Genomic DNA, 27,421 nt, shown 5'->3' with positions numbered 1-27,421 from the left:
GTGAGGGGGGCCGGGAGGGGCGTCAGTGGCACGGGGAGGCGTTACGGGAAAAGTGAAGTTTTTGTCAATAGATAGAGTTAATGAGCATTTCCCTAGGGCCTTGTGCGTTCTGGAGAGGGGAACCTCCTCGAAGGCCTCTCTGTACAAGATAAGAGCCGGTCTAGAAAGCCCTGCACTTCACGTTACCTACACGTGTGCACATATATACATATGTGCATATGTAGGTATAAACTGTCATGAACTATGCGTTTTGCAATGCATACAATGTAATCCACATAATCGCCTTACAAGACCTTTTGAAATGCACCGTTGCTCCCTTGGTCACCTCTCCATCGAGGCCCAGGAGGTTCTTGGCCCACGTGGTGTTTGAACCAGCTCGTACCTCCGTGTCCATCTCCACCAGGCCGTGTTTGAGTGGGCACTGATGCTATGAAAGGCCGTAAGTCAAGACTCAATAGTCTTAAGCGGGTATTCTTTATTGCAGCGCTGGACGCACAGGGGATCCCTCTACCTAATGCGTGTGCCACTGAGAGTCAGATGCGTAGCTTATATGCAGGTTATACATACATATTCATGACATTTCCAAAAAATGACTAACATTTTTAGAGAACTCATTATCATAGGTTACCACTCACTCCCGCACACGCAATACAGTCTTTTGGTGGTCGTCAGGAGTCTCTGGTGGTCATTTACTTCATCATGATAGTCTTCATCGGAATGTCCTTTTGGTGAGCTCCATTCAATTAACTCCTCGTCTTTGTTAAGAGACCCCAAAGCTAGCCTAGGCTGGTTCTGCCTATCTTAATGGCATTTGGAAGTCCTGGGGCATTCTGTCTCTGAAGATATGAGCATCCTGTCCATGGAGATAAGCTCCTCTTATAGAATACTTCTGTCCCACACATCTGTTCTCTCACTCATTTTGCTTGCTCAAGCATATTAAGTCTCCTACATACCAGCTAAAACTACAGTTCTGGCTATAACTGTGGCTCCAACTAAAACCATGGCTTCAGCACAGTAGCCAAAACAAGGTCTTTACGTGCTGTGCCTTCCATGTACGTGACAGACACTCAGAAAGGAAGAAAATGGTGCAATGCTCCAGGAAGTGTTGATGAAGATGTATGTTGCCCAGAGGAGTTGTGGAAGCCCCCTCCCTGGAAGTGTTTAAGGCCAGGCTGGATGGGGCTTTGAGCAACATGGTCTAGAGGGAGGTGTTCCTGCTCATGGCATTGGGGGTGGAACTGGCTGATCTTTAAAAGTCCCTTCCAACTCAAAACATATCACAATGATTTTATGGTAACTGGGTACTTTGCTCCCATGGGGGTAAGGCTCCAGGGCTTGCAGACTGATCATAAAAGATGGTGCCTAACACCATACTTTGCTTATGTTTTCTTGATGTCCATCACCACAAAACCCATCACAACTTGTGATGATGACAGCAAACTCACTGAAAAAAACCATAAAATGGCATGAGCTTCTACAGTAAGCTAACGCTTCCTGCAATTCAAGTCATGTCTAAGTGAAATATTGGGAAAACAGGGAAACCTTCTAACATTAGCAATTTCTGTCTTGCAGTTAAACAAAAGATTTGTCTATATTTGAAAAATTTGTCACCAGCCTTGGATAGAGTCATAAAAATTGAGAAAGGTATTATGTACATGCAGTAAAAAGACTACACTCCTAATTTCACTGCCATCTGAAAGATTATTCTCCATAGGTCTTTTATGGGGAAACACACGGAATGGTTAGATTAAGCATTACAGAGTAACTCAAAATTGCTTGCACAACATCATACAGCTACTTAAAAGCACAAATGTCTCACGATGAAGCACTGAGTGAATATTTAAAACAAGTGTCTTTTTAAAAATGTTTATTGAAACACCTTCATTGCATCATGCAGGATACAAAATTCATTATTAGAAAACCTTTATAACCATATTTAGGAGTAAAATCAAGATACATCAGGAAAAATAATAACAATTATATAAATCAAAGCAATTTATTTCTGATAGGGTTTTCAGTCATTAGATTACAAGCTGTGATCTGCACAGATGATAACAATTACCTTGCAATAACAGTCCCTCCTTTCTGATTCAAGTTGAACCTGATGCTCGTCCTGCTAGAGCAACCATATCACCTGTGTATACCACAAAAAATTCAACCCGTTCATTACAGATACAGGGTTTAAAAAGTATAATAAAAATACTCTGCCAGCATACTTCTGTTCTGTATTCAGTTTTTTATTTTGCTCCATCAAAAGCCATCAACTTTTCATGAAGAAAAATAAAAGGCTAATGTGTCTTCTTCTATTACACAAACCACATAGTACGTAAGTTTCAATTATGGAAATAGAACCTCTTTAAAGTCATATTATAAGAGACTTTCTTGAAGTTCACTTCAATTAAATAAGTTATGTTTCTGTGATATCACTCAAGGGCTTGGAGATGATTTCTAAGTGTGAGACCACTGCACCATCGGTATTTTTGTTGTTTTGAGGAATCTCGATCTCTGCTATTTAAAATCATCAGGGTTTTTTATTCATACACTGCTTAGTGTAAATGCTGAGAACTTGCCTTTCTCGCTATATTCTATTTGGCAACGTTATTCTGTGCAGATATGCATTTTTTAAATAAAAATACTCCAAGGCTGAAAAATTTGCTCCAAAGAACTTAGACAGGTAGAGATTTTGATGTTGTCTTCAGGAGGACAAACATTTGAGAGATTCAGTAGAGCGCTCACTTGGCACAAAGTATGGTTTAGAACCATGCTGGGACCTTGACTACTTACAAGAAAATGCTGTAAGATGTAGACTCAGCTCATTGTATTCAACTGGGGAGATTAAATAACTGAATTCATGAAGTGAATTCATGTGTTTGTTTTATATCCTTGTGGAAGAATGCATCTTTATAAAGCTATCCTTCTCTTTTTTTTTTTTGTGTTGAGCTCCATAGATGCAAACTTGAAACATACAGTTGGTGTCACTGAGTGTTTGAACACACAGAATATCACCACAGTTTAATTACATTAAAATTCATGAAGAGTTTTGGCCCTTACAGAAAGTTAGGTATAAAAACCTTATGATAAGGGAATCGTGTAACTCTTTGGCTCTGTTGTAATGCTTAACTACTAAGGCAAAAACTGTGTGTACTTTAGGGTTGCTTTTTTGCTTATGTTTTTATAAAACACTTGACTAAAAGTTTTTAAAAGTCACCTAATCATCTATAAATGTCAAATGCTGCATATTAAAATATATGCTTATTATACCCTTTTGTTCCATTACTAGAATTTTTGCATACTGATGAGAACACACACATCTGCAAACTGTTTAATGTGAGTTTATGAAGACATTCTCCATGTAAGAGAATTTATAGAAAATTATCATTGAATCAATATGCTCTAATTGAAATTGCCTGATCACCCATTTTGGAGCACTACGATTCTCTCGACAGCTTTAGCTCTTTCGTTCCTATGAAGATCAACTAAAACAAGTAACAATCGCCTCCCACATTCCCCCTTTTCAATGCGTTTGTAAACCCCTCTCATTCTGGAGGTTTCAGGTGCACATCATAAGGAGGAGCGTTTCAGAATATTCACCGGCTTTTCAGATTTCACTACATATGTCCAACTTCATACGTTATGTTATTGCAGTCTGCCCTATCGTCCCCCTCCTTTTTTTTTTTATAGCATGAAGTGGGTGTAGCCTTCTGCGCCTGTAACAATGACATCCATCCATATCCTCATGGCTTCTGGCGAAGGAGCAACCATGTAGTATATCCGGTCGTGTGTCTTAACACTGAAAGTGAGCAACGGGTTGGGACTCTAAAATAAAGCAGAAAGGACAGCAGAAAAGAATGACATCAGAGCCATTTATTGGTGCCAGAAGTGAAACTACTTACAGGGAGATTTATGAGAGGGTTAAGGAGAAAGAGAAAATGCCAAATGCTCTACTGCTGTGTCCTGCATTGCAGCACTGTAAGCAGAGATGCGTTTAACGTGTTTGTATCCACCATAAACACTTCTTACAACCTCTTTCCACTAGACTACTACAAGGTTCCAAATTGTTGTTTCATGTCCAAATAACTAACTCCTCCAACTCTGCCCAGTGGTCAAAACTCCCTTGGTTTTCACAAATCCGTGGCAAGGATATATTCAGCCTGTTCACAGCTCGTTTAAATTACAGATGAGAGGCAGGGGGTGCCACGAGGTGCTGGCTGCAGTTAACTCCCTTCCTGTGACAGACACACGGAGGCATCCCTCCATTTGCCAAAACCCCCGATTTCAGTGGTCTCACCACAGGACTAAGGAATTTCTTGCAGAAAATCCCACTTAGCAGGTAGACCCTCTTATCTCTGCTTTCATCAGTAGGAAAAAACCCCAAACCAGTGCTAATCACTGAGCTGGCTTCATCTTCCTTTTTCTCGACTCTGGCTTTGTGGTTTTGGGGTTTGTTTTTGTTTGCTTCTCTTTTACTCTAATAATGCCAGCTCTGCCTTTGACTTTACAGCAGTTACCATACTTTGGGTACCTAGTTAAAACAACGAGAACAAAGTTTACCTTATATGCATTCTTTAGATGATCATAATAGACTTCTTCAATAGCTTGAAAATATATTACACCTTTTAATTTAGTTTCGTGTTTGTCTGAAATGGAAAAGAGAGAATGACTTGAGAGTTGAAATGAACAGTACTTCAAGAAGAAAAAGTTTAATTTGAATTTCCATATATGTTCAGCAGATAGATGACTGGATTAACACTTCTGCGTGTGAAATCTTCAACGTTTTTACTGGCTTGGGTGGTTTTGTTGGGAGATGCATCTCCTACTTCAATAAGTTTTCTTTTCCACCCGGTTTCCAAGGAAATAAAGCTTGTGCAATTTCCTCATCTATTTGCAATTTCCTCATCTATTTGCAATTTACTCCCTTCACTGAAGCATCTAAACGTTACGGCTGATGTTAGCCAACAGAAGGACAGATGTCTCTGAGGTACATCCCATCCTCCAATTCCATAAAAACCACCCAGGCTTCACATCGCTTGCAGGCTAAGACCTACAGTTTGCCTTCAAAGGAACACTGTTATGATAAGCAAATTTTAATTACAATTTGATAGCAAAGGCTTTACATTAGAACATCATTTGTGCTTGTACCTATTTAAGAAATGCTTCTTCCCATTTGTAGTAATCTCCCTCAGTATCAGGATAATCTTTATTACTCAAGTTTGAGGTTAGCAGACTGTAGGCAAGTTTCTACAAGCTCTGACACATGAAAAAGTTTACAGGAGGTTAAAAGTTCCTAGGCACCAGCTCCAACTTCGTAATTATCTGTTTGCATTCCCCTACTCTGACACCAAAGGTAAAAGCCAAATTAATTGGATGCACTTTGCCCCTGTTATGAAAGGGAACTCTTCATTTGCTTCAGTGCGCCCGAGGTAAGAATACCTGAATTCAGGGTCAGGCCTGATGGGGCTCTGAGCAACCTGATCTAGTTAAAGATGTCCCTGCTCACTGCAGGGGGGTTGGATTCAGATGACCAGCAGACACTTGCAGGGGGTCAGTTCTACGCTATTTTAGGCTACCTCTGATACAGACTCTGAATTTGACACCTCAACAGTCACAACTATAAAGTTTCACAAGAAAATGGAATAGGGCACATAAGCATCTACAGTACCCTCTGCTTTGCCAGAACGGAAGAGAAATTGTTCAAATAATTTCAGAGGCTGTTAAGAAGCATCACAACTGCATGTGACACTGAAGGGAAAACTTCCTCCCATTCGTATTAGGTGGGTATATTAGGGGTATATTAGGTGCCTTCTGAGCCCAAGTTAGTATCATTGAGCAGTCATGCACAACTTCTTGCTGTCATTTTGAACACTTGTGAAACGCAGCTTACAACCTATCAGCAGCTGCAGGTGGTTTTGAAAGCTTTCTGTGATGGCAAAAAGAAATTCCAAAGACCAAAAGACAGAGCATTGGGAATCTCCCTGCCAGCCCTCAAGGGACCAATAGAAGTCCAGAGGTATAAGATTACAACATCAGAGCATGCATTATTTTACAAAGCTAAAAGCAACCCTGCATGAAGTACACTGTCTGTGCAGTACAAGCACACGGTGATCCACTCTGCTTTCAAGCCCCACTTAGGGTCCCAGTTATAAAAGCATCACAAGCTTGCATCGCAACTGTCTCTGTGGAGTTCTCTGAATGTTTTGGGTCACAAAGTGCAGTTGCTTCATTTGCTGCACTAAATTATCAGGCTTGTTCAGTATAATTGCAGAACTAAACCAATATACCAGTATATTCACTTAAGAGTTCAATTACTCTGAATTTACATCATCAGTATTTGTTTTAGAAATCTACTATATATTTAAATATCTAGACGGATCCTCACTCATGCAAACTATTTTAGCTGGAGTCCTTGAGACATTATGAAAAGTTTTCTTTGGTAATGGAAATCGCATTATGGCAACTGTACTGCACTCAAAACTAAAACTGTTAATTATTAACATAACTACTAAAAACCAAAAATAATGGGGATCAGTACTGTATATTACAGGCCATGCTAACCAATAAACCAGATATTAAGAACAAACTAAAAAAAAATTGTCACATTCTTCCCAGTATTACTGCAAACTAGTAAGAAATATTCAGGGATGTAACGAATGAATGTAATGAATTCATATATGTGTTTTAAAAAGATGGATCAAGCAATGTATATAACCCTACCATTGATTCTAAGCTCCTTATGAATTGCTGGAAAGCAGTAATGTCATAAAAGGAAATGGGACTCTTTGTGTGGTTTTTGTACTTGATGTTTTCTTCTGCTTCTTAGCAATGACAATCTTACATATGCGCATGTCTGGCCTCTCCTAATAATAAATATTCAGAACAGAAAGTCAATTTTCTGGCTTCCTCTGAAACATCAAAGTCAAACTATGTGTAGATTGCACAGCAATCAGAGAGACATATATGTTCTTAAATTCCAAATTTCTGGGTTCATGCCAAGATAACAAATTAATGTGTACTAGGAACCTGATGATCTTCCATTTTTATTTCCTTCCTATCACTCCCTTTGCCTGTTATGCTCATTCCTACCTTACCTGGCATTAGGATTGAACACTATATGGAAGGAATTGCACAAGCTCTAAGTGTATGTGTAAAACGCCCAATGAAATGAAAATATAAGTTTTATTCAGGACTCAGTACATACTCATAACTCAGCTGAGGTTGACAGGAAAGCAGAGGGCCAGATGTACCCTAGTAGTGATCCTGAAACCTACCTGCATAATAAGTAAAAGTTCTCTTGTTTCTGTCAAAAACAAACCATCGTTTTTTCCATGTTTTAATTTTTCCTCCCATTTTAATCAGAAAGCCTCGGCAGGTCTTCTCCGTGAGGGAGACATGGTAACAGGTCTCTATGTTGTGACCGGCTGTTTCGATGTGACTTCGTAGGTCAAAGTCTTCCTTTCTAATAGGCAAATAGCGAGTCAAGGGACGGGCCTACAGTAAAGAAAAGAAAATCGTATTGTTTTTGATAGAAGTCTTCATTTCTCCACCACTCTCTGCTGCAAAGACATAACTGCAAAATTCCCAGAGATTCTAAGAATGAACATAAGAAAAAAAAGAAGCTTTTGTTTCAGCCTTCATTTTTTTTGAAAGAAAAAATCCTTAAAACTTGTAACTTTACAAAGTGTTTGATAACTTTATAAAAGCCAGATTAGGGCACAGGAGCTCCCTGAGGACTTCTCAGTGTTATGTTAATGATTGGACTCCATGACCTTAAAGGTCTTTTCCAATCTGGGCAATTCTGTGATTCTGTAAAATCAGTGCTAAGCTGGTAGAACAGGGGCCACAACACATAAAGGTTGTTTCAGAATTCAAACATTAATTAAATGTAAAGGTATGTTGCTGCTTTAGGTGAAGTGTAAGAACTTCATTGGCATGATGTTAATCGGACCCTTTATTTCTCCAGGCTAGATATTCACTACACGTCTCACTCATTAATATTTTACTGCTACAACGATTTTCATGCAAAGTATATTATAAATAATAAGAGCACACTATTATAGGAAAAAATAATAATGAGCGGGAACTGTAATCTCTAGTTAGCTTCACAGAGATTGCTTTGAACAAAACAGAATTATTTTGAATGAATTAAGAGGCGTTAATACAGTGCGGAGAGCTGAAGTGCACCCTCTGCAAGAGACAGCAAAGCAGCAGAGGAAACGGTGCCTCGTTCTTGACTGCGGTTCAAGACTCTGCATCAAACCTGCACAGTACCAGCTGGGAGAACAAGCAGGAGGAGGTAGCGATTGGGGACCTCTGCCAGCTGAAGGAATATGCTTGATTTCTGTTCCCGAAAGCTCTATGCACAAACCCTCCCCCTCCTTTTAAGCACAGAAGACAAGTCTCCCAGGGCTCCCACTGCACTCAAGGCAGACAGAGGCTGCATCATAGCATGGGGCGATCCAGGACAGAAGCTGAATTTAGGTGCCTTGAATGTCCTGTGAAAGCAGCATCTCTCTCTCTCTCTTTCTCTCCCTGCTGACTCCAGAGAAGTTGGTGACCTGGAGAATCCAATCTGCTCCCTGCCTAAAGTCAGCCCGTTAAATCCCAGTGTGAGTCACAAATCGAAGGGGCTTTCCCTCGTTGCATTCTCAAGAGCCTCTTGGCGCAAAGGGAGCTGTGTTGCCCGCAAGAACTCTTAGCAGCCTTCTAAAATTCTGCGGTCCTGTACGATACGAGCTGACACCAGCTTTGGCAAGTGCAGAGGTGAAGTTCCTTCTCCTAGTTTACATTTGTAAGTGTCAGGAAGTGCTGAAAAAAATTTTTAAAAAATTTGGTCTCACTAAAGAAAAAGTTAACAAAAAAATTGTAGCTATTTGTGATCCATACATTTTGTCTTCCTGCCAATTCAGTCTTCATTCTCTCTACCAAACCTACCAGTTAGCCGTAACTGACAGGGCATTCTGTTACAACACATGCATGCTCCAATTTGGGATAAAGATATAAGCACTGCATTGTTGTTTATGCCATAGTTGAGTTGCTATTAAAATTTCTTAGAAAAAAAGAAGGCATTCAAGTAAATTACACATAAAAATGAACATTCAGTAATTTTATCTTATATAAAAACAAAGGAATGAATATATTTAACCAGAAACATCTTAAAGTTTCTCTGGGGTTGTCTTACCATTCTGATTTAGTGTTACCAACTAGAAAGGCAAATTATGTCAGAATGTTCATAAAAAATATACTAACTCATGAAACAAAGATTTAGCAGTGACAGTATCACATAGATCTTCTTAGTTATGGTGGAATAAACAAATAGGTAAGACCTCTAAGCCTAAAAAAAGCTCGTTACCTCTAAAGTCTAACAAGAAGATGCAGGATGTAACACTATCCAAATTAATGTTTCACATATGTAGCCCCAGTAACATTAGAAAAAATACCATTTCATCTCTACGGTAAATGTGGAGCTGGAAAAGCTTCTTTATCTGTTCTTTTTCCGAGTCAATTATTTGGAAGCGACAATTGATATTCCAAGATATTTTATGTATTAAAGAAAGAAAAGAAAAGAAACAAACACTGATAGTTTATAAAAAAAATCCTGTTATTCAGGTTAAAAAATTCTGCTCTGCCCATACTCTCTAACAAACCTTATAAGATTAACACTAAACTAGATAGAAGGTGCTCAACAGATAGTGTAGATATTTAGCTAATAGATTCATTTAAATTTAAATGAACACTTGGACATCTGTCTTAGACTCCAAGAACCTGAATGTACTCTTAGCAGCACAGTTACACCTCAGAAACATTAAATCCATCTATTTAACTGAAAGCAATTATGTTTACCCTTGACAGAAATACACTTACTCCCTTCTGTATATCAAGGGGAAGTCTTGTACTTAAGAAACATTTCATGTCAATGCATCTCACCTGTGCTCTCTGTTTCTCACGTATTTTGACTTCCTTTTCAATTAATTTTTGCCTCTGGCTAGTTTCTTCTTCCAATCTTTTCTCCAGTTGTTCTCTGCGGCGCTTCTCTTCTTCCAGAGCTCGTTTTTTAGCTTCCATCTCCCGCTCCTAAACACCACAGCACACGCAGAACTTCAATTCTGTGTGAAACTACAGTTGGTAATGTAATTTCTAAGTTAGGACTAAATTCCTTTTTGCCTCTTAAGCAAGCATAAATATGTGTCCAGGAAAGTGGACTGATAATTGCAATAAGAATTGCAAATATTACTAAAAGTGAAGGTTCTTAAGCAGCGGTCCTCAAAGCTGTAGGAGCAATGCTGACAGAGCTTCTGATGGGATTTTGCCATGAATTCACCCTTTGAGATAGAAGCTATTGCATATAGGCTCAAAAATGTAGTATAAGGGTGAAACCAGACTAAACTAATGGGGGAGAGGCAATTTTTTAAGTTTCTGTTAGATGTAAACTCTTCAGGGTTCAATGTTATATTTAGGATTATCTAACACACCCACCCTTAGTTTTACTCATAAAATTATGCTTACCCTGGACTCAAGCAGCCTCGTCTTTTCAGCATGTGCTTGTTTCAGAAGTCTCTCCATCTCTTCTATTCTTGCAACATTTGAAGTGCTAGCACTGCACATATAAAAAAAAAATCAGTTATTTAAAAGAATATTTGGTATTTAAAGACATGTTTCATGGTCCAACATTAGACAGTTTAAGAGTAGAGCTGACAGTGTTACAATCCAATTCAGTGTAGTAGGCACTAACAAAAAATTATGTATAGAGCATATGGTACGCTCTCAAGGTATACACTCCCCATGCAGAGTTGTGAAAAATGCAGACACGAGTGCCTAAAAATGCATTTTGCTAGTCCCCTGTGATCTGTCCTCTTCTCCTAACAGACCATGCTACTGATCCTCAGTGCTGGCATTAGCAGCCGTCTCAATATACCGGCCTTCCTGGCTGTGGACTGTCTTTGTTTTGTGTCTCACTCATCATCAAAAATTTCTTTATAAAAATAAGGAGGATTAAGAGGTATGCATAAGGGCCACTCAGGGACACCGTAGTGTCGGGAAGGATGTACTAGTTAAAGGAACCAGCAAGCCAAAGAAACAAGGGTCATCACAAAGAGATCCTGGCCCGGCACAGCACAGCTATCACCTCTGCCTGTCCCTCTTTCATTTTTCTCCAATATGATTTCTTTGTTTCATCTCAATTTTCAACTGTGGCATTTCCATGGCATCCTATCTATTTGATTTTTCATCTTACACTGCTCGAGAAAAACGGTTTCTGTTAAGTATTACCATTAATAATGCCATTAGACTAAAGCACAACATGAGGAAATAGCATGGATTTGGATGTTCAGAACAGAGAGAAACTTGATCTGGGATTGTACTGACAACACTATCTGACCGCTCCAGTGGAAATGGGTGTCAGATGGCAGATTTGTTCATGCTACTTAATAGCATACGGACCAGCTGTGAAGGGACACAGTAGAATGGAAGTAGTCCAAGTAGGTGTCCTGGGCACATAAAAGGAAAAAGTAATGACAACATCTGTGTACAGCATGCCTCTGATATATATGTCTGTAAGACCAAGATTTCTGTCAGAAGTGCAACAGTCTTCAGAAAACATTTCTCTATCTGATGCTGGGGCTATGTTTCACACGAAGATAAAACACCATATGAAGATAACATACCTCAGTTAACCCAAGTTTGCAGAAAAGGTATAAACCATCTGAAATCTATTTGTCTGGAAAAAATGAAGGTGCTGACTTAGATGCCTACGTCTATTTTGGCCAAAGTATGTACAGTTGATGGGCCAAGAGAATCTGGGTCAAATAACTTCAGCAAAAGCAATGGGGCCATAAATTGAAAGTCATTTGAGCAACCTGGAAGATAGTTAAATTGCAGTAGTTTTCCCCATATTAGATTGGATATCACTTCAGCTTAGTTAAATTCTTTAATTCTTGATTTGCTTATCCTGCTCACAGAAGTTAACATGTAGCAGAAAATCATAGTCTCTGACACCTCAGCCACAAAAAAATAAGTTGCTAATGAACCCTAGAACAACTGCTGTTTGTTTAATGATGAGATGATGAATTACTACAGCAGTTGTTTGGTTTTTTTCTGTACTGTGAGCACATGCAGATTTTATGCATTTCCAGGAAAAAAAGTCTTTCTCACCTTATACAAGGTAAAATAGAACTTATATTTTAAATATGTCAGAAGAAAGCACCATAAATTGTTACCCTTTAAAGTCTGATATGGCTAGAAAATATTCTCAAGCACCATCTAAATCAATCTGAATTAACTGTGATTTAGGGAAGTTTAGTCAAGGAAAATTAACTGCCTATCTTCCATATTTTATCAACAAAATCAGCCCACGCTGCTTTCTTCCCTCACAAAAGTTAGCCTTGTGAGAAGCTGAAAAATCTGTTGTTAGGGGTACTTTTCTGGGTTTTAAATTGGTTTGGGGTTTTTTTGTGTTGTTTTGTTTTTCCTTCCAGTGTTGGCTGGAAGCTGCAGAAGAGCTAGAGAAGAGGCAGAAGGACAAACAGCACCAGTGCCATCAGGGCTCGGGCATGGGCCATCTTCCTCCCTAATGGTTAGAGAAGCAAGTCAGAGACACAGATTTCATATCACTGCCACGTTCGTTCACTGCAGAGAGTTGATTCCCAGCCTGCTAGTCTCCAACTACCAGAAACTCGTGGTCTGCACATCTATTCAGAACAGAAATTCTTAAAACCTGAGTCCTAATGTTTTTACTTTAAAAATAAATAAATAAACCCACTCAACTAACAACAACGAAAAAAACCCCAGCCAGCAGAATGAATGTCACTGGTATTTTCCAAACCCCTTAACACTGCGCTGATAAAGACTACAGGAGGAAATCAGTGGGCTGATACACTGTTACAGGAAACAGATGCTGAATAAAACACAACATGCTAGCCCAAAAAGCTGTCTGCAAGGGATTTTTAATCCCGTGACAGCATTGTACTTAACTATCAGCCTCGACTTATGGCTTGAGAAATTGCTGGGGCAGGACTGTGAGCAGAAATGAAAGCACTGTCATTAAAACCAGGCTGTCAGAAGAAAATTGTTTGCACATAGTTTTGAGAGCCAGCTGGACTTTTAATACAGATCATTGGTGTCCCTTTTATCTGAGGAGCGGTGTCTGAGCAGATAGCCCCTGAGGACTGGAAAAGGAACCGAAGGCTCTAAGCCTTTTAGTGTCATCTCTTCATCTTTACTGACCCAGAAAAGGGAGACGAAAGGGCAAAAAAGACCACTGGTAGAGCCCTAAGTGTTTCAGTGTAAGGGTCTAGTAGTAAGTGAACATGCTGGGCTTACAGAACAAGTGTTCTTCATCACTGACAGATGTCTTCAAGGAACTTCCTATCACAGGAAATTCCACCCCTGTAGTTATCAGGGAAGGAAGTTCAGGTATTACCCACTCTGAAAAGAGTATCGATGACTTCATAATTTCAGTTGAGGAATGACACGAATTTCTCTGTGGCCTTCAACATTATCACTTAGCCTCTCCATATATTTTTTTAAAATAAATAGGTGAGATGCAGAGTTAAACCTGATTATGAAGGGCTACACAAATACTAAATATTACGCCTGTCTAGTGATCTTACCTTCATTTTCTTAACCAGTTAACCGCTTCCATTCCAACACATTCTATGATTCTATGATTCAAATTACCACAGCATCAACATGTGCATATTCTCTTTTCTTGTGATAACCTTAGGACCATTACAACATCAGAAAAAGAGATAATTTACCTGGAAATGTTATCTGGTGAGCAGGCTGATATGCTTGTCTCCATACTGTCAGAGCTGTCTAAGCTTAATGTGTCAAAGGCAGGGTCCTTGTAACTGCGATCTGGGTAATGGAAACTATTCAAATACACATTGGATTCAGATGCTGTTCTGCTGTAGAATTCAGGAGACTTCTGCCTTTGGTTTTCGCAGATACGCTGATGGTTATACCCTACAGAGTACAGAGGAAACGTTTATTTTACATGGAAATTTTGTGACCTGAACATAACCTGTTATTTGCATAAGCATTTTGAACATCATCTCAGTCCTAATTGCATCATGCCCAAGGTGCTACAATATTATGGTTAATTTTGCAAATTAATTATAACTGAAATAAAACCTCTAAATACCTGTTTTATCCATGATGGTCACAAATATATGGAGATTAGTATTGCTGACACTTTATATATACATTCTTCCATGTGTATTATGAAAATATAATTTGAATTAATTTAAAATTAAAATGAGGCTTAATCTGGAAAGTAATACAGCTAGATTCACGGATCTAGAATTGTCACTGATCACGTTAAAGAAAAAAAAAACGTCCTGATATTCAATGGTCTTGGGTACTTCTTTTGTGGATTTTACTGAACGTGGATGAATTTTTGTCTGTTTGGGGAATTTTGCCTTCTGGTAACTGCAAGTTGGGCTTTTAGTTTCAGCTGAAATAGCATAGGTTACTTGTCACATCATCATACTTGCTAGTCTAGAGGTTTTGAAACTGCAGTTCACCCTACATGATTGAAGCAGATGAATAGCTCTGTGACTGTCAAGAAAATAAGGCTTATGCAACATTAAAGCTCTTTATGCTGTTACTTTTTTACAAAAATAATCCTTTTTGAAAAGCTTTCCTTCTTGAACACAGGGAACTTTGTTTGGCTATGTCTCCTTTAAAAAAGTATTTCTTCAGAATTATTTTTATCTCATGTTTCCATTGTCCTTTGTAAATAATGCAGCAGTATTTATACAGACTTACAGAGCAGTTGTTGAGCTTGCCTGCTGAAGAGGAAAGTATAAGGACAGTGTTTGTTTTAACCACTGAAACTATTTCACAGTGCCCTTTCAAGGTTTGTTTAATCTTTGTGATTACAGACGCAACTGCACTGCTCATCCTTCCTGTCAATTAATGCAAGAAGTGAGACTTTCTCACAGTTCTGATACTCAGTGAAGTTTATAATAGTCTCCGCATGTTCCTGACCCGAAATCTGAGCTGGTGGCAGAACTGGAGATTAGGAAGGACTGTTAGTCTACGTGAAAACCTACCATTTGTACAGGAAGGCAGCCACTAATACTTATCTTAAAGATAAACAGACACAGGAAAAATGCAGACAAATGCAGAGAAGTTCAGATAATAATTTTTACTAGCTACCATAAGGCGCTGATGTTAGGAAAGCATGGTTAAGGTGGGAATATTTTCCTGCCGTATTCTCATTCTCTGCGCATACAATGTTACCGTCTGGTATTTTTTGCCATGCTTTACCGTGGAAAGGCTGTAGTATTCTCCAAAAGGTATCTGAAAAGCATGACTGAAGCTGAATAATTAAGGCATGTTATTAAGGAAATCATGCCCTTTAAGTATTTCCAAGGCAAATAGTATCCTTTTTCCTCTTCCCTCTGAACAGTACAAAGGTTTCTTAAGGACAATTTAAGCTGGTTTCTGAGGAACTAATAGGACTTCACTTGCCATTTGAAAGAACATTAAATTTCAAAAGAAGTTCAATTGCATCGATTAGTAAGAGACAAAAAGAATGCAAACACACCTCAGCAGTTATAGATAATAGCATCACACAACACAGGTGTTACTCATTCACACACGTGCACTCTGTTTTTTCCCATTATTATGGCAAATGCTGCTGTTATTGCAGATAAGCAATTACCTTTCATACTCAAACCTTTGGAATGACTAATTGCTCCTGTGAAATGGTTATCAATTATTCATTATGGAAAGAGAGAAAAAATAAATTACTGAAAGAACGTTATGCAAATGCCTCTTTTTCTATTGAGCCCTTTGCAAAACCTTGCCTACTCAGAAATCTTAACTCTGTGTCTCATATTTCACTGAAAAATAAACCCATCTAAAAGGCATAAAGAAAAGCAGCAGTTTTACAAATGGTCTCCTAAAGGAAAGTCAACTTTCCATAGAGAATCAGTTAAATTTATGTAATCATGCAAACACAACTAAACGCTGCAAGAAGCAAACAGTTGTTAAGTCACAAAATGAGACTTAATGCACAGAAACAAAGCCTAACACGACGTTCTCAGTTTCTCCTCATGCCAAAAGCAACAACAAGTGCTTCAAAGCTCAGGACCAGCTGCGTGCCCATCCCGACAAGCCTCACAACCACAGGCACAGCCTGCCTCCCTTACAGCCCCACTTTGCACAGGCACAATCTCTTGTTTGAAGGATATATTTAACTGCTCAGGTGCCTACTCATAGGGCATGCACTTAAAAATATCAGACTCCTAGTAAGATCCAGCACTTCACAAGAAGTTTCCCACAAGCCAAGATTTGTATCAACCGAGTTTAAGCTGATGGAAGAGCTAAAATGTTTCTTGTTACATTGGCTTGAATTCCCTGCAGCACTGTAAACATTGTTAACAGCCACATTGATGCACACAATATTGCACATATCCATAAAGCTGTATCATTAAAAGAAAATATTTCAAAGGAGTTACTGCAGGATCACAAAAAATGGATGGACTGCCACAAAATTATGCTGAGGTCAGAACTATAGGTGAAAGCTGTTATTGAAAGTGGCACTGTCAAGTATGTTAAAAAAATTCCAGTATTTCATAAGAAAAGATCACAGTACATTTTCTTTTATTTCTATAAATTTTTATCTTTTTCAAAAAGATTGACATTAACATGTCAAGATACATTTTTGTATGGAAACACACCAAAGTAGGAAGCACAAGTCTGTCTACCTTGTCATTGTCACCCACAGATCTGCAAAGATTTCTAAATTTTCTGCTCTACTTGTGCGGCTATGAGCAAAGAAGCAAAAAATTAGGCCTGCACAAAGCTGTAGCTCTGGAGATATTAGCATTAATCAGAAATTTTGTTGTGACAGGTTATTTGACAGCAGGGCAAAAAAAATTATTTAAGTGCTATCATTATTTAACAATTATTTAAAAGTTTTCCAAGATTTTGGGAACTACTTGACAGCGCTGATGCAATTGTTACTTTTGCCAAAACATGGCAATGACAGATACAGCCAGGTAAAAGGATGTTTTCATACCTTTTCTGGCTTTTCCTGAATTTGATAAGAGAGAGAAGAAAACAAAAAGCAAGCTGCTTTGAAAAGTTTGTACATATATAAACTCCATGCCTTCAGCATACTGTTTTTCTGTAGAGCTTAGAAAGAATACAAATAACCATCTTGCTGGCACCCAACTTCTCTGTCCCAATAGTTTTGTTCCCAGCGCTGTGTCCTCTTAAACGTTTTACAAGTTGCTGCTAACTTGGGTTGTGCTTACTGACAGCGACTTTTTCTTTGAAGAACAATTCTTGAACACGCATGACTGACTAAACACAGTTTTGGTAATCCTGTAAGGAAGACTATTTAGTACTTAAAAATCTATGAAAATATTTCCTACTGGGACCAGCCTAAAATTTATTCACAAACATTACTTGTTCCTGCACAAAGAAAATGGTGGCATCCCTGGTGACAGGAAGGCTGGATTAAAATGATCTCTAAGGTCCCTTCCAGCCTAGGCCAGTCTATGATTCTATGAAATGTAACTGAAATCCATGTTCAAATACATGGGGGCTGTTCTCCATTTTCTGACTTAACTTTTAACTTCGAATGTTTCATCTCAGACTTTTATGTTTGCCTTCTTGCACTGAAATAAGAAAGACTAAAGAAAGCATTTTAGAGAAAATTCATTTTAGACCATTACTAGTTTACTGATAATTCTCAGATAACATCTTTAACATCTTTAATCTGAGCTGCCGCTTCCTCCGGGCACTGAAGAATACACTTGTTTTCAGATCTATACAAACACACTTCTGGTCTAGAAGTTGGCTCGATGCTTTTAAGCCCCAAGGAAGGCGGTAAGCTACTAGTACCACTTCAGGAGTGCATCATCCTCTTTGTAAAGCAGTTTGTGGGACATGGCGTGACAGCCAGCACTCCAAACCAAGCGCAGGCAGTGGCATTTACACGCGTGAGACCCTGGCTCTCCCCTGGGCCGAGCACACCCGAAGCACTCAGGGCAGCTGTGTGCTCAACCTGTCAGCAACCTAAGACCCCCACAGCGTTTGCAGAGCATCACCCTGAATGCAGAAAAACTGATGGAGTGAAAAATCTGTCAACGGGGAAAAGAATCACAAGGGAAGCAAGCAGCGGCAAAGTACACATGACAAGCTGCAAACACTTCTTATCTATTCCTCACCTATTTTAGGTGAAAAACAGGAGCAGAAGTGAGTACATATTTATGAGTAAAAGCAGTATCTATACATCTGTAGAATTCTACTGTTTTGGCAGAAAATCTTGCTCCTCCAAAATATCCACTTAGCCCAAAATGGCAAACCTGCTCTACCTCAAGAATGTTTTTGTAAGAAATACAGTGCATTTATTATATAATAAACATTTGTCATAAAGCAATGGAATAAAGGAAAAGGATGTCCACCGACATGACATTTGACTTGGTTTTCAATTATGTACTTAAGGATGTCTGCTGATATTAATCTCAGCTACACAGACTTGCTCTCTACAGCTACCTGAAAGGAGGTTGTAGCAATGTGGGCGTTGGTCTGTTCTCGCCAGTGGCAAGTGATAGGACAAGGGGAAATGACTTTAAGTTGTGCCAGGGGAGGTTCAGGTTAGATATTAGGAAGAATTTCTTTACTGAAAGGGCTGTCAGCCACTGGAACAGGCTGCCCAGGGAGGTGATTGAGTCGCCAGCCCTGGAGGTGTTTAAGAACAGGTAGATGTTGTGCTGCAGGACGTGGTTTAGTGGTGTTGATAGGGCTAGGACAAAGGTTGGACTCGATGATCTTGAAGGTTTTTTTCAACAAAAATTGTTCTATGATTCTGTAAGTCCCACTGATTTTAGTGAAAGCCACATAAGGTTTCAAAATTTTGTCAACAGTATTCCATTTCAGTTGTACTGCGTGGTATACTTAAACACTACACACGTTCAAAATATTTCACAAATCTCACTGCCCCACAGAAATACACTTGCTTTACCCATGACTTTGAAGAAAAGCTTGTTTTCCCTCTGGGTGCTCAGCATGGGTATGAGGTGCTAAGGGAAACCAGAAATCACACCAAACTGAACTCAGTCCCTTCCCCACTCATTTTTTTCTCATTAAGGCTACGCCGATAAGGCTGAATGAAAGTGCCTGAAGACTGTTCCTCTCACCCTTCTGTATAGTTGGATAGAAAGACTCTAGGATGTGACTCCAGCCACTTGGACATCTCTGTCCTTGCCGAGTTCTGCACTGCAGCACAGCAAGAGCCCTACAAACACTTCCGTGGTGTGTAACTGAGATAAAGAAGCCTTCCCCTACCTAGAAACATGGCAAAAAGCAGTTATACTCTTCAAGCTCTCCCAGCAGTGATAAATTTGGGTAGCTCCACGCTGAACACAACAGGAATAAATCCTTCACTGACTACTCAGAGAGGTAGTCAAGTCACAAACAGTCCTTGCATTCTTATATCCTTTGTGTTTTGACATGTCTCTTACTTTGCAAATCCTCTGATAGTTCAAGTAAAGCACCCGTCAGCAGCATTATTTCCCTTTGGCAAAGCTGACATTTCAGAACAGGACATCTAGAACTGTCCCCTTTCCAAGTAAAAATTAAATTCCTCTCCATAATTTAGTATTTTTATTCAACATGTTGGATCTTTCAAAAGCATGGCAGGCAGTCTAGCATGCAATTCCTTGCCGCATATGACAAGTACTGTACCAAGGGCCAGGATGAACATATCCCTCTCATTCTCCCCTTTCTGTCTTCTTTGTCAGGCCATAATTCAATTTTAGTTTGTGAGGTTTCTCTTCCTTCTTCTCATTCTTAGGACAAGAAACTTGTCTCTATTTTTAATACTCTTACATTTGCCTATATCAGGTTTGGTTATACTTTGTGTTTTAGGTTGCACATCAACATTCTTTTGCAACCATTTAAAAGAAATATTTCCAATTTTAAACAGTTTCTTAGCCAAAACTTCCTTACCTGTTTTCAAACTGAAACAACGTATTTTCTGAACCTACTTGCAAGCTATTCCATCCTTGCACACACATCACACCACAGCAGCTTTCCAAGCTGAGTACAAAGCTCCCTTTGTATGGCATCTTTGAAATACTTCAAGGGAAGGTAGGTTGGTGGAAGGCCTGCCGCATAACTGAAGCTCAAAACCAAGTCACAACTGGATCAGCTCAATAAAATGAACATAGTAAGTCCCAATCCTGTCTCAGCAAGCTTCTTCCATCCCTGCACTGAGTGGCCTGGGTGTGTATGGCTGACCTCCATTGTCCTCTTTGACCTCTGACAGCTGCTAGCTCTGACAAGTCCCATAACAACAGGATGGATCCTATCTCAGCTCAGGCTTAGTCAGTGCTATTCTACATCAGGAACTCTTGCACTTATATTGATAACAGTGATGCAGATGCTGGAAAGAAAATAAGCTGGCAGATGGCACTGACAAGGAACTCCATTTGAAGATAGGACACTTATGAATAATGCATCCCACTAAAGCAGAAATTAAGTGTATTGACTCAAGTCGACAAACAACAAAGGTATCTCTGTCTGGGGAATTTGTCCAGGCAAAAATATACGCCTGTGAAAATGAATTTTTAGACATCACAAAAGAAAAAAAGTACTAAAAAAATTAAGAAAAAAGAAAGCAACCTGTAATATATTGCCTCAAAATCACTCACAGGAATTACCTAGTTAACCCAACGTGTATTTTTCAATATACTTTTCTTGTTTACTGGATTATATTTGGTGACCACATACTTCAAAACTACATGTGTCCCTATGTCACAATCTTAACATCTTCTTTTGCCAATATTTGAATATTACGTTTAGAGCTTGCTTTTTTCACCAAGTAAGTTTATTTACAGCCCTGTTGATTATAGCAACATCAGTTGCTATTTCCTGAAAAACGGAATACTGACTTTAAGCAGAAGTGAAGCAAATAAAAAGGTCTTACCTTTGTGCATCCTTCTTGACTCTGACTCTTTGGTCATGGTTGCCAAGCAGTGAGGAAGGACGCTGCCACAGCTGTTGCTCTGCCCTAATGGTAAATGACCCTGCAGGAAATTTTGTAAGTATGTGTTTAAGACTACTTCTGTACTTTTTGTGTACCAGCACCTAATAGTAAAATAACTTGCTTTGTCATGGGAATCAGCATTATGTCATATCAATCGGCCACAGATATTTTAGTTGTGCACAGTCTCTATTAGGCTAGAATATTTTTCAAAGTAGTATCTCCACCTTCCTGCAGTTTGCTGATTTACTATGTGTCAAATAAAGACCTTTTTTACTTTATAAACACCCATTTAGAGGAAGAAAAACAACCTGTTATGTCTCTAGAATCAACTTGTACTAGCTTGAAAATACAATCCTTGAGAAAGCAACTCTGCATTTATGAATAATCTACTACAGCACAGCATTGCCAGGGGTCAGAAGGCTGGGAGTATGGAAGGCCTCACGTAAATTCCTGTATGTTAATAAACCCAAAGTTCTTTCAAAGTCAATTCCAGGTGTGAATTTGGGAGAGTTACATAATGTTCAAGGTGCTGACCAGCCTAACCTCTGATGTAATACCGGGTTTTATATGGACAAGGCTACTCATAGCGTTCAACTCCGTACCTTAGATGCAACGCTGCGCCCAAGCGTGGCACTGTTGAAGTGCGGTGATACAGAGGGAGCCGTTTTCTTGCGAGGCAAAGTATCACTCATGTACAGGCACTCCCTGTGCTGCTTCTTTCGCTCTTCCAGATTTCTGAAATGCTTCAAATGTAATTTGTTACGGTTTTGACAACACGAATTGACCTACTTGCTCAGTTATGCTTATGTGGAATACACTGAAGGAGATAGTTTGGGAACTTCATTGGAACGAACAAAATCTGAAACACAGAGTACCTCCTGCTCCACACTGCTTTCCAGGATTTCTAAAAATACCACGTTAAAATCATGCTGATTAATGAAATACATTAAATCCATGTGCACATTTTGTGTACGTGTCCCCGTACTTTTCTTAAAAAATAAAAAGTAAATCAAGTCTAGTATACAAGAGGAATCCAGTTACAAAGAAACATTTGTTTACAGGTTACTCTAGTGAACTGGTGGCTTAAAACCAACGCAGCTTTTGAGAGTCATTGTTCAAATGCATTTGAAAATTTACTTTAGGATTTCAAATGTGCCACTTGCACTTTATTGCTGCAAGTCTTCTGACAGAACAGCTCCTAAAAGTCAGTATTTGCCTCTGGATTTTTTATATAAGGAGAATTTTTGTTTAGTGACATTCTATAATACATCGTGTTGATTTTTAACTGAGCAGTGCCTTTGAGAGCAGCACTCTGCAAGCACGATCAACTTAGGATCTATTGTACCACTCTAAAAATCTCCACATGAAAATCAACCTCATGGCCACCATAACCGAAATAAACAAACAAACAAACTAATCCCAAGTTATCCACTTTGAATCTGTTACCTGTTGTTGCCTGCGGTGTTTCTTAGCTGGCAGAGGTGGAGGTGTATCAGATAAAGGAATAGGATCTACATGAGTAGCCATGACCTCAGGCCAATGGACTGATGGAAGTTGAGCAATAGAGCGAGGAGAAAGAGAGTGAGGAAACACAAATCCAGAACAGAGAGGTGATCTTAGCTTTATAGAAAAAAGAGAAATTACACACAGAGTTTTCTTTTTGGAATTGCTCAAAAGGCACGGCACATAACAAGCTGCAGTTTTAGCACTGTGTTGGAGCATTTAGCAGGAAAGGAGAAGTTTTGTATTGCAACTCTCAAGGCATGTTATGCTACGAGAAGCAGCACAGAAATGCCAGATTCTAAACCAGTTGCTGCCTTATTGCAACACAAAGGTAGGTGGCTTTACATTCCTAAGGTTATTCCTTTAAAAGGGGATTTATTCAAAATTTGCCAATGTCGTTACAAAGGCAAAAACATCACAAAGAATGAGGAAAAGAGAAAGTAAGCTTGAAGACACAGACTGAACAGACTCTGTGCAATAGCTAAGGTAAGTAGGAACTACCCAACTCCCACAAATACTCAAGACATACTTTTGTCACCTCACAGAAAAAAAAAAAAAGCTACAAACCATATAAAACTAACACCTAAGCATCATTGCTCAAGTCATCGTTCAGCATATCCACAGACTATTTACCAAAGGTGCATTACATGACAGTGTTTGACGGGCAAAGACCGTCACTTATTGCTGCTTGGGTCAGAGGCATTCAGGATTTTTGGCCTTCGAAGTGCCATCCACATCATCAAAGACACTTTAGAACCAGAGCACTCCTTCAGCTTTACTACTAACCTGTTATCAGACCTGGTAACTGACAGATAGCAGTTTGCCTTAGGGCGAGTTTGTTACATGTTAAATTATTAAAAAAAAAAAAACAACAAAACCCCAAAACCCCAAACAAAAAGAAAATAAAAAGGCAGCCATGAAAGAACAATGCAAACAAAGGGAAATGTCTCTCAAACAAACCTCTTTATTTTGTGGCTGGCTCGTCAGCACAGCCGTGGAAGGCTCAGTGGCAACTGCTTCAGCATCTGTGGGGGGCTGAGTGGAAGGGGATATATTCGTGGAATTGCCATACAGCTCACTAATTTCACTTACACTGATATAGCCCTAAAAGGAGGAATTCAGAAGTTAAAAGGAGCAAAAGCCAAAAGACGTGCAAGAGTGATTAATGTATCCAGTATGATGAGAGTTAGTTTAGAGTGACACAGCCAAATATTTGTTGTTATTATTGAAAAACTTCATCATAAATAATATAAAAATCACCAAGCATTGCAAATGTTGTATACTTGGGTTCTGAAAATTGCTCTTTTAATTAAAAAAATAATAATCATGTAATCAAAAAGCAAATGTACATTAAGTGACCAGAAGACTTTACTAAAATGTAAATACTCTCTAGAAATCATGTATCTCTTGGAAAAACAGATTGGGGAAAGAGAAAGAACAAATCTTATTTACCCATCTTTTTGTTTCATAATTTTTTGTGTATCTATGTTTGAATAAAATAACTTACCCTGATTTGTTCCTCGCCTAACTATTAAGCTAGTTTTAGTAAAGCAAATGACTAACAGAACTGGGGAAAAACTTATGTAAGGACAAGTCATTGCTATCCTGTTAGTTACGCTGACACAACGCCTTCCATTTGCATTGTCTGGAAGTCACTTCTAACTTTTAGGTGTTACTAGGAGACTCAGGTAAGATGCTGTTTGTAATGGCTATGAGGCTAACAGGTTAACGCCATCTGCCTCCTTTTTCTTTTTTTTTTTTTTTTTTTTTTAACATACAGGAGGTGATGGACTGAGGAAAGTCACAGACATCAGTGTACTTCTGCCCACAGAGAAGATTTATGTCGGAAGATTTGAGATATAATGACAGAATACAATTATTGCATGGGTTTTGGTTTTAATTGAACAAATATTACGTAAAAAAAAAAAATATGGATTCTGACCCATGGTGTATAGGATACCAGACTACAGAAAATCAAATATTCTGACTTCTTATCCATAGAAAAAAAAGCCATGCAGAAGGAAGAATAAACCACTGCAATGACATAAAAATGAGAAACACACTTATTTTTAAAATCAAGATGCTAAGCTGCTTTGAAATTGATAAGGTGTCAAAGGAGCTATGTTGCTATTACGGTACCAGCACACTGATACGCCAGTATGTGCACTTTAGCAAATCGGTAAGAGAAGCCACAGACTGCTGTAGTATTTGTTCTTTTTAAGAATGCATAAACATAGCAACGATCATAGAAGGCAAGATGAAAACACATACTTGCTATCTATCGGTGTAATTTTCAATGTATTTTATCAGTTATTTCAAGCAGATGCACTATTCTGGAAAATTAAGTATCATACTGTGAACACAGCACTTTAGAAATAGGAGGCAAATCTTAACTCTGGTGTTATTTGATGGACTATTAAACGAGAAGGAGACTGGGTAAAATACTCAAGTCTACCTCTCAAAACATATGGTCATATTACAGTAAAATAGAGTCCAATATGAATAAACATAAAACTTGTTTAAACATCCTGTAGTAGCAGTATACCAGCAACCAAAACTTGGAAAGTCTATGAAGGCAATATCATAGCCATTTTTAGAGGATAAAAGCACTTCCATCATTAGACAAAAAACATTCAGTTCAGACTCATAAACCCAATGGGGATTCATCCTGGCATTAAAAGAAAATTTTAAAAAAATAACTAAAAAATTACTGTGCTGAGCACTGGCTCAGACCCCTATTAATTTAGATTAAATAAATGGTTTCAAGTCAGACTAGGCATCCAAGTAGTTTCGTCAATGCAGAACTTTTAAACAGTACTGATTTTCCTCACTTTTTTAAGTACTGGGATAAGCATCCTGCCTCTTTATGTGAGGCTGTGTTACTGTCTAGTGCTGTGCATGCAGGGAGTAAGCTTCATGATGGATGGAAGAGAATTAGAAATGTGTGCTTTGATGTGGAGGGACCGGGAACGGACCACAGACTCGACTGACACATCAGTAACTGCATGGTGAAAATAACTTCTATGTGCAGCAACTCTACTAAAGCCTGTGTACCAACTGGTGCCTGAACTTTAAAGGTGACAAAACAGTCAGAAAAATATTAAACTGGACTGAGACAAACAGAACACCTAGCGATGAAAGGCATTTCCTTTATAGGACAGAGCCTACTTAATGTAGTTGCATTTTGAAACATCTGTGATTAAACAAACCATTATACTGATATGAAGACAAAACCGGAGATAGCACCCACTCTCCAGTAAGAACACAAACAGATCCATCTCGAAATGAGAAAAAATTAAGCTTAGACTTGCCAGATATCCTGGTGAGAGTTCAGATCTCCAGGTCAGAAAACAACCTGAAAGTTGTTTTAAGCATCTGCAATATGGCTTGCAGTGAGGAAGGGAGCTAAACCCCACCCGCATGTGCTGGAGACCACATGGGTTCACCAGGAACATGGAGGCCCAATAAGCAAGATCACATTTCCCAGGTGCTGAAAGGACATGTGGTGGCGTTAGATGTCAAGAGCCCAGCTTCCCAGAATGACACCTGCCTCATTAGATGTGGCAGACCTTGCTCAGGGCTTCAATACAAGCAGATCCCACAAGTCTGGTCAGCCCTCTTAAGCAGAAGTTAATGAAGCAGCCATAGACACCTGTCAGGGTATTTTAAATGCTGGATCTCCGCTTCGCCATTTATAACTTCAGGTTTATCTGCAATTTGCAGATTCATCGAGTCAAGTCAAGAGAAATATGGGGAGCTAATGCTAACATCATACGTGCTGACTGAATCTTTGCAATGGGCCGTGGCTTACCTGATGCTGACTTGGCTCATGGGCCTTGGGGCTTAAAGCAGCACCCTCAAAGCTACGAAGCCCTGACAGCTGCAGGTAAGCTCGGGGTCTCATCATGCACTACCCAAACTAAGTAATTTACTTTTTTTTTTCAGAAAAAAAATATTTGACACCTTTACTCTAACTATTCAAAACAGTTAAATGAACAGCACAACAGGTATCTTGCAACTCAATGCTTTGTAAGAAGATCAAAATGTACGGTGGCCATGATTCACTGCAGAGCCTTAGAATAAAGGGAGGGGAGGCAATGATAAAATCTACAGTGCAAAAATAAGGCTGAACTGCATTTGTACTTGAACAGGGTTATTCCTGGACCTCATTCTTCTTCACTTCAATGAGGTTTAATTGTCTATTTTGAGAAAATTAGACACATGCACATCCACACATAAAACCGATCATTTTTCCAAAGCAAGAGATTAAGACGATACCAGTCACATCTGGGAAAATGTCAAGAGAAGCTGTTTTTGCTCACCCATGCATTTGGACTTCCATCAATAGCTTTACAAAGTAAATTCATCATATCTCAGAAAAAAAAAAAAGTATGAATAGGACTTCATATCTCAAAAAAAACCAAAACGGATGAATAGGAACTTCATTAAATGCTAAAGTGCTTTTGTATGAGGCATTATTAAAAGTTACTTATGGTGAAGTGAAACTCAGTGAATCTCTTTACCTCTTTTAGACTATTGGGACTGACAGGAAATCCCTTTCCTCCAGAAAGCATGGAATATTTCTTTTCCAGATTACAGAGATTCTCTTTTTCCTGTTAAAACCAGACATTTTATGTTAAATACCAACAGATATGTAGTGAAAATAAATGCTAACCCTTTTCTTAACCATGTAAAGAAGCATGTTGGGCTAGAAGGCTAGAAACTGCACCTTCACCTTCATCCATTTACAGCAGAACTGGACAAAAAAATGGAGGTAGAAAATGACAAGCTAATGAAGGATTTTATTTAGTAACCACAGACAAATCAAATAGGTCTTCCTTTATTGTTTTCAAAATAATGATTCTGCTTAATGACTTAAACATGATTTCTCTCATGATTAAAAGCAAAACACAAGCT

The 27,421-nt window shown here is 38.8% G+C and overlaps 1 protein-coding gene across 1 annotated transcript in view; it reads right to left on the bottom strand.

Moving 5' to 3' along the window:
* Positions 1–3,675: 3,675 nt before the first annotated feature.
* Positions 3,676–27,421, bottom strand: part of PHLDB2 (pleckstrin homology-like domain, family B, member 2) — a gene marked incomplete at its 5' end in the record, with an annotated part of 43,633 nt that continues 19,887 nt past the window's right edge. Inside the window, 10 exons of the mRNA XM_009866525.1 lie at positions 3,676–3,816; positions 4,552–4,637; positions 7,266–7,485; positions 9,922–10,068; positions 10,501–10,591; positions 13,749–13,956; positions 20,942–21,041; positions 21,604–21,744; positions 23,465–23,608; positions 27,028–27,117. Coding sequence (XP_009864827.1) covers positions 3,676–3,816; positions 4,552–4,637; positions 7,266–7,485; positions 9,922–10,068; positions 10,501–10,591; positions 13,749–13,956; positions 20,942–21,041; positions 21,604–21,744; positions 23,465–23,608; positions 27,028–27,117 — 1,368 coding nt within the window. The remainder of the gene's footprint in view (positions 3,817–4,551; positions 4,638–7,265; positions 7,486–9,921; positions 10,069–10,500; positions 10,592–13,748; positions 13,957–20,941; positions 21,042–21,603; positions 21,745–23,464; positions 23,609–27,027; positions 27,118–27,421) is intronic.

This window comes from Apaloderma vittatum, unplaced genomic scaffold (assembly GCF_000703405.1).
Source record: "Apaloderma vittatum isolate BGI_N311 unplaced genomic scaffold, ASM70340v1 scaffold2793, whole genome shotgun sequence".
NCBI lineage: Eukaryota > Metazoa > Chordata > Aves > Trogoniformes > Trogonidae > Apaloderma > Apaloderma vittatum.
This window is presented reverse-complemented; position numbering and strand designations above follow the sequence as displayed.